General features: G+C 53.6%; 1 protein-coding gene across 3 annotated transcripts; it reads right to left on the bottom strand.

Moving 5' to 3' along the window:
* Positions 1-342: 342 nt before the first annotated feature.
* Positions 343-7299, bottom strand: PGAM5 (PGAM family member 5, mitochondrial serine/threonine protein phosphatase). Of its 3 annotated transcripts, none has more exons than XM_040251530.1 (6): positions 7062-7299; positions 4334-4512; positions 3552-3677; positions 3377-3465; positions 3124-3257; positions 343-1383 (listed from the first exon to the last, which is right to left on the bottom strand). In XM_040251530.1, the coding sequence occupies exons 1-6, from the start codon at positions 7250-7252 to the stop codon at positions 1233-1235; spliced, it is 870 nt and encodes a 289-aa protein (XP_040107464.1). In that variant the 5' UTR covers positions 7253-7299; the 3' UTR covers positions 343-1232. The 3 variants fall into 3 exon arrangements, with proteins under 3 accessions (XP_040107464.1, XP_040107465.1, XP_040107466.1); XM_040251531.1 differs by having other exon boundaries at positions 3124-3254; positions 7062-7294; XM_040251532.1 differs by having other exon boundaries at positions 343-1139; positions 7062-7294.
* Positions 7300-7876: the final 577 nt, after the last annotated feature.

Raw genomic sequence — 7876 nt, forward strand, 5'->3', positions numbered from 1 at the left:
GGTGCCCAGGGCTCGACTACAGGATCTCACAGCACCCGAGGCCAGACACCTGGCACTGCCTTTCACTTTTCTGGTCTTGGACGTTGGCACAGCCCCTGGCGAACTTGTCAAAACTATTTCTACAGAATGGTGCATGGTTGTTGCTTTTAGAAAACCACTTAAGCTCACTGTCCTGGGTCAGGGCCTCTCACTGAGGCCCCTCTTGGGCAGATGCCCTGCAAAACTTCACCCCAGGGTACACAAGATACTGGGGAAAAGGGCTTTCTGCTGAGACTTTCTCTACTAGTTGGGGCTGCTGTTGTGTCATGCACAGGCCTCTTGTTTTAAAACATTCACAATTAGTACTTTGAAAAACCAGTAAAATAAAATTTTATTTTGTAGTTATTTCCAAAATTGACAGAAACATCAAATACTCCAATTAGTTGCACTGATTACAGAAAATGTTCATAACCACTTAATAAAAACTGTACTTCCTCCTAAAATAACAGCAATTTGGGGTGGACACACTAAATATTTTAATCCATAAGCATGAAAGATTAACAGCCAGAGGCAAACAGGGACTGAACTGTCAGTTGAACGTTTTACTGAAACGGGCCACTCCTGGGGCATTCATCACTGCCTCTCTGGCAAGGCCAGCAGCTCGAGTCACCTCCCTCACCGGCCAAGGTGCTCCTCCTGTGTGTCCAGAAAGGCATCACGACACAAAAGTTCAGATCCCACAGCGTCAGGGAGGTGTGACTTTGGAGTGAGAAACTGGTTTCCAAAGCAAGAACCAGATGAGGAAAATCTTTATGTAAGTGACGAGTTTTAGGAAACGAATGTACGAAGCAGAATAAGTTACAAACGGAAGAAGCGCTGCGCCCTCCTCTTCCTCCTGCCTGACAGGCTCTGCTGGCAGACACCCTGCTGCCGTGTCTGCCTGGACCCCATAGTCATAGCATCTGGGGGCCCTCAAACAGGCCTGCTTGGACCCCTCAAGCTCGTCCTGGATGAGAGGGAGGCAGACACCCTGCGAAAGAGATGAAGCTGGTCTGATCTGAGTGCTTCCCTTTTCCTTCCTGGACCGTGAGTTAAGAACTCTGTGTTGTAGATCCTTTTGCCTTCCTGCTGCCTAGAGGTGGCCGTCCCCGCTGCGCAGCCTGTGGGGGGGACACGGGGGAACCTGCGGTCTTGGCGGCACCCACACCAGGCCGGCGACGGGCTGAGGAGGACGTGGGGCCTCAAAGCGGCCCTCAGGAACGGGAGATCTTGTCAGGAGGCATGAACCCTGTGTCCCCAAGGGCCCTGAGAGCCACTCGGCCATCGGGCCGGACCACCAGGTGGGTAATGCTGCCGTTGTTGAGGGAAAGGCGGAGCCAGCCTTCTGGAGGGAACTGCAGTGCCCTGAGGAGAAGAGATAATGTGCTAGAAACAGGCCAGGTGGGCCAGTTCTCGACAAAGCTGAGGGTCCCCCACCCCAGATGAGAAGTCCCTGGTCAAACTTCCAGGGGCCAGATCCAGCATCTGTAAGTCCCTCCTGTTTTCAGATGGCATTTCTCAGAGGAAGGAGCTGCCGGGCAGATGTCAACCTAACAGACCAACAAGGGGTAGGGGAGAGTCCAGTCCCTCTGGGATGGGGATCAACCGTTCTCAAGGCCTGCAGGTGAGGCACAAGCACCCTGGTTAACAAATGCATGCAACTTAACCTGCTTTCCCAGTGTAACCAGAAGGGGGCAGAGGGCAGCCAGATGGTGCAGCAGGTGCAACCACAACCCCTGGAGCATTTTCATGCTCTTAAAAGTGCTTTTGAGGCATAGTATTTGCTGAAGAGCCCAGCATGACTACAGCCTCTGTCCATGTCACCAGACACTCTTCCTGCCCTAGAACTTTGGGGTCAACAAGTGGCAGCCCCGTGGCTTGTCTCACCACTACTCTGTCAAGGGTTTTGCCGACTTGAAGGAGTAACTACCTACACACTGCTTTTTAAAGTCTCAACGTCACACTCACCACTTTAAAAAACTGTCCTAAGTTAGGGGGCAGGTTGCCTTCCCATTTCCTGGGGCAGAGGCCCTGGCTCCCAGCAGCCCTGCCTTTAGCACAGGTACCACTGCTCCAAGCCCAGTCATTTCTGGCCCGTTTTCAGCACTGGGTTCGCCTCCCAGTGATGCTGGGTCACTGCTGTCCTGGGATATGGAAGGATGTGTGTTTTACACAGCCCAGAAGTCAAAGCTCAGGCAGCTGGCTTCTGCGTGTTAAAAGCAGCACACAGGCTCAGGCTACAAGCCTGCAGCCCAGCCCTTCCTCCCAGCAGCACCTGACCTCGCCTGGAACCTGCTCTCCCAGCATGGCGCTTCTCGCCTGGAGCTGTGTGTGATGTCTGGACAAATGGGCCCATGTGAGAAGGAGGATCCCCTCAGCTCCTGAAGCACCTGCCAAACAGCTTCTAATGGATACGTGGGAGACAGGGTTACAGTTATTTCACATCTTGCTCTACGTGGGATTTGGTCAAATACATGAGCACCCTGCTGGCCTTTCCAGGTCCAGGCCCTCTGTGACTCACGGATGTGGCTCAGGGCAGGCATCACTGCAAAGGCCTGGAACTTGGTGGGGCCAGGACTAGGGAAGTGGTTGGCTGGCTCCAGTGACACAGAAGCCCCTGGAGAAGCTCCCGACTTCATACCCTGGATCAGCTGGAGCAGGCAAGTGACTAATACGCTCACAGGTTATAATCCTGCACAAACAGGTCCATAAGCCCATAATTGCAAAAAATTTCCAGTTAATAAGCTAAGGGAAACACGAAACTATGAGGCAAACATCGAGTAACCACGGCAGCATGATCCAGCGACAGGTGCTAAACCAGTCACTGCATGTCAGGGAAATGGGGTGTTGGCATATAAAATGTGACTTTGCAGTGTGAGCAGCCGGCGCATAGCGCCCGAACCAAGCAACCACAACATCACCCAGGAAAGACTGCCAACAGAGGGCATTTGGTCTGGTCTGTTCCCACCAAAAACACACAGTCATGAGAAAACTGGACTGAAAGCCATTCTACCAGACCACCAGCTGGACCTGGAGGAGACACACTGTGGGCACAGGCTGGCAGGAGGGGAAGTAGGGCCAAGGGCATCCGGCAGGACCCCTCACCGGCACACGATGTAGCGAATGACATTGGCGTGGCATATGAAGATCTCATAGCTGTCCTCCTGCTGCTTGGCATCCGCGCGGTGGATGTAGTTCCGGAAGGCGGCCTCAATCCGCGCTCCATCTTCATAATACTGCTAGGGGCAGAAGAAGGAATCGTGCGTATGGCAGTGTGGGCCCCGCTGCCACCAGGAGCCCAAGGGCAGAGTGGAGGCTGCTCCCCACAGGAGGCTGCCCCGGGGGGAGTGTTTTTTACCACAGCCTCTGGCTTCCAGTGAGACACGGGGGGGTCAGGCTCGATGGGGGCGCCTTCCCTCAGCAGGTCTGTGCTGACCTTGCAGACGCCTGCAGAGAAGCACAGGACTCAGCCCCTTTAGGATCGGCTGCCCCTCTCTCCCTGCTGCTGGGCACCTAGGGTGCCTGGCACTCACCTGGCAGGTGTTTGCTGATGATGTCAGTGGTTTCTACCGCACGGGTCATGGAGGAATGGACGATTTTATTAAACTTCAACCCCAAGCTTGCAAGTCGGAGACCAGTTAGTTCAGCCTGCTCACGACCTTGAAGGTGGAATACACTGGAGAATTACAGGTGGTGGGAGTCCCTGCTTGTTTCTACTTCACAAATACTTCAGTCCTTACCAAGCACCATTAGGGCTGGGGGACAAGACGGGCAGCCCCTCCCGGGTCTCAGGCCTAAGGAAGAGGTCAGGCTTTCAGCTGGTAAAGTCAGTGAGACAGACAGCCACCTCCAGCCCCATACAGAAAGAGCATCAAAACCAACGGCCACAAGGACCTCCCTGCCTTGGGGAGGTGGATAAGAATCCACCTGCCAATGCAGGGGCCACGGGTTTGATCCCTAGTCCAGGAAGATCCCATATGCTGCAAAGCAACTAAGCCTGTGCACCACAACTACTGAGCCCATGCTCCTCAACAAGAGAAACCACTACAATGAGAAGCCTATGCAACGTAATGAAGAACAGCCACCGCTCACAACTAGAGAAAAGCTTCACAGCAACAAAGACCCAGCACAGCCCAAAATGAATACATTTTTAAAAACTTATTTAAAAAAAGGTTGAGGACGTTTTCAAAGTCTGTCTTGAGTCAGAATAAGCTGATTATCACTATTAATGACAAGCTCACACCTGGGCCAAGAACACCTGGCACAGGCCCAAGCAGGCCTGCCGGGCGGGTCAGCAGGCAGCCCGGCCACATACCCAGGGGCGTCAGCGTGCGGTCCTTCTCCAGGGAGGCGTCCACGTGGTACTGCGAGTGCCTGATGAGGAAGATGTGTCGTGTGGCCTTGGCCTTGCAGTGGTCCAGCCTGGACGTCAGCTCCTCTTCTCCAGGCTCTAGGTTCCTCTTCCGCAGGTTGACCAGGGACAGCGGTTCTCTCCTGATGTTGAAACACAAGACGGCGCGCTCTGGGCCCCTGCTCACAAGTCACCCCTAGTCTTTCTGACAGAGGGGCTTCCTGTGTTGGGAGGTGTAGGGGAGGAGCCAACGTCCTCTGTTCTCGGTGCTAGCCTGCCCTGGAGGCTGGACGGTGGACAGACAGGTAAGCAAAGCCTCTGTGCTGTCATGTCCTTGTGAGGAGACAGACGGTCACAGCAAGGGGGCCAGTGACACAGAGAACAGGAGGGAGAGGCTGTGGGAGGGCAGGTGGGGCATGCCCACCAGGCAGCCGCGCTGACAGGGATGCTGTGCTGCCCCTTCGCAGCCACTGACTGTGTGGCTACTTACACTCAAAACCATAAAAATTAAGTACAATTAAGACTCCCATTTCCTCAATCACACAAAGCACATTTTCAAAGCTCAGCAGCAAGTGGGACAGTGGCCATCACACCAGACAGGGAGACGAATGTTCCCAGTATCATGGGAATCCCCCTGGTTGGCCCTGCTGGGTGCTGGGAAAGGGCTGATGGACGGGGGGGTTGTGGCTGGGAGGGCACAGCAGTAGCAAAGATGCTGAGAAACGAGTCTAGTGAAGACAGGCTCTGTTAGCTCATGGACCAGAAGTCGAAGTTAAATGTCTGTGAGACTGGCAGAGCTGGGAAAAAATGTACTCTGCTGAGACAGTGCTGGAAGAACAAGTTTTGAGGGAAGTCATGGTGAATTCAAGGGTTCTGCTTGGGCCATGTGAACCTGGGGTACCAGTAACATAACCAGGCTGAGATGCCACACTAGCAGTCATGAGGGAGCTGGGGCTCAGCCAGAGAAAACCTCTGGTACCACAGGCACAGATGCAGGATACCACTCTCCTTGCTGCTGCTGCTAAGTCGCTTCAGTCGTGTCCGACTCTGTGCGACCCCATAGACGGCAGCCCACCAGGCTCTGCCGTCCCTGGGATTCTCCAGGCAAGAACACTGGAGTGGGTTGCCATTTCCTTCTCCAATGCATGAAAGTGAAAGTGAAGTCACTGAGTCGTGTCCAACTCTCAGCGACCCCGTGGACTGCAGGCTACCAGGCTCCTCCGTCCATGGGAGTTTCCAGGCAAGAGTACTGGAGTGGGGTGCCATTGCCTTCTCCGACCACTTTCCTTACTCCCTCATAAATCTAGACTTGGCAAGCAAATATAGCATGTCAGCCTCAAACAAAGCTGAAGTCTGGCTCTCCCTCAAGTCCTTTAACCTCAGAGTGACCGTTTCTTTGGAAAGGCACAAGAAATTAAGAAGATTGTACTGATGTTTAAAAGGGAATATGACCCCAGCCTAATCATGAGAAAAACAAGACAAATCCCAACTGAAGGACATTCTACAAAATACCTGATCAGCACTCTTCCGAACTGTCAAGCTCATCACAAGTTAAGTCTGAGAAACTGTCAAAGCCTGATTGTCATTTAGGATCCTGGGAGAGACAATGGACTACAAGTAAAAACTGAGGAAATCTCAACAAAGTATGGACATCAGTTAATAATATTGTACCTACACCAGTTCACTGATTGTAACAAATACCCTATGTTAGAGTAAGGTGTTAACAACAGAGGAAGTTATGTGTGGAACTCTAACAAAACAGGAACTCTACTGTCTTTGCAATTTTTCTGTAACTAGAAGACTATTTTAAAATGAATTTATCTTTAAAAATGAAAGGTTAAAAAGAATACCTCTGAAGTTGTCTATACAATGAGGCTAACAATAAATATTAGTTCTGTGCCCCACACTCAAAGTGTTAAGTAGGAAAGAGCAGGGACTGGGTAAACCATCCCACAACCCAGAGCAGTGCCATCCAATAGAAATAGAACACCGGCAACGTATGTTATTTAAAATTTCCAAGTAGCCACATTTACAAAGTAGGAAGAAACAGGGGAAATTTCAGTAACTCACTTTATTCACTCCAGCATATCAAAAATACTATCGTTTCAATACAATATTTTAAGATCTGCACTGCTTTGGTTTTTAAATTTAACATTAAGTAAGGCTAAAAACTGCTTCCGGATCACAGAACCCACCATTTCCAAGTGCTCGATAAAAATACTGACAGCCCGAGGCCGGGGTGCCTGGGACCCCTGGACCTCATGTCAGCTGGCCCTGTCCCTGCGCGGTCTCCTCGCAGAGGCTCCTTCCAGAACCCACCTCCACCTGACCCTCTCGGCAGTATCCCAAATATGGGATTAGCATGCCGTCACCCAATCTGAATATTCATGAGTTGACAGACAGAAACAAGGACGAGAGCCCCATGAAGGTCCAACCCCTCCGTTTAGGACTGAAAACGACCACTCCAGGAATCCCGGTACTCCTTCCTCAAAACGACCCCCTGGGCAGACAAGGAAACTGGCGCTCAGAAGAGGGGTCGAGGGACGCCTCATGTCCGCAGCCAGCCTCGCGGCCAGAACCGAAAGAGAAACCCGCACGCAAACCTGCCCCGCCCGCCCCTCCGTGCGACCCACCACACCGACCAGACGGGACGGCTAGGGCCCGGGAAGGGCTACCGCCGCTGGCCCCGCACCTGTCCCAGTTGGGGTCCCAGACGCCGGGCCCGGGGCGCGCGGCCCCTGCCCACGCCGGGGGCTCGACCACGCGCGGCTCCGCGTCCCCGCCCGCGCGGGGCTTCCCCACCGCCACTGCCGAGAAGAGCACCGCGGCCGAGCCTCCGGCCAGGCCGCAGGCCGCCAGCTGTAGCGCCTGCCGGAACGCCATGCCGGTCAAGTCCCGCGTCGACCCCACGCGGGCTCCGCGCAGGCGCGTTCGGGTGTGGACGGCGTGCGGCGAGGGACACGCTTCGTTGGGCGTACGCTTCGGTCGGCTGGCTTCGCGGGAGCCGCCGCGTTCGCCGCGGTGACTTCCGGGGATAAAGGCGGAGCCGGGTGGTAGGCGGTGGTTCTGAGACCTTTGGTCGACCTGCTGCCGGAGGCCTGCTGTGGGAGTCGTTTCCGCCGTTGAGCGAGGGCTCAGATGGCGCCCCGGTTGAGTCGTCTGGGCAGGGGCCCGACCCGAGTACTTACACCTGCATCTGCGCAAAGAGCCCAGGGAGAACCCTCGGATAACTTGAGGTTCTGGTTCAGATGAACTAGGAAACTCCAGCAGGGTTTGCTGGTTGCTTTGTTTTTACGGTGGCAAAATACACATATTGCAGAATTTACCAACATAACCGCTTTTAGGTGTACAGCTCAGGGATATTAAGCACGTTCTCTTTGTTGTATTGAGTATCACCAGCATCCATCTCCAGAACTTTCTCATCGTCCCTAACTAAAATTCTCTGCCTGTTAAAACACTAAACTCCTCACCCGCTTCCCTCAGCCCTTGGCATCCACCATCCTGCTT

This window comes from Oryx dammah, unplaced genomic scaffold (genome assembly GCF_014754425.2).
Source record: "Oryx dammah isolate SB20612 unplaced genomic scaffold, SCBI_Odam_1.1 HiC_scaffold_12, whole genome shotgun sequence".
NCBI lineage: Eukaryota > Metazoa > Chordata > Mammalia > Artiodactyla > Bovidae > Oryx > Oryx dammah.

Excerpts from the sequence above, each read along its gene's own strand:
- PGAM5 (XM_040251530.1), bottom strand. The coding sequence starts at position 7,252 with ATGGCGTTCCGGCAGGCGCTACAGCTGGCGGCCTGCGGCCTGGCCGGA. Across the intron at positions 4,513-7,061 it reads TGGGACCCCAACTGGGACAG|GAGAGAACCGCTGTCCCTGG; the intron begins GTGCGGGGCCAG and ends TTTCAACATCAG. Across the intron at positions 1,384-3,123 it reads ATTCGCTACATCGTGTGCCG|GGCACTGCAGTTCCCTCCAG; the intron begins GTGAGGGGTCCT and ends TCTTCTCCTCAG.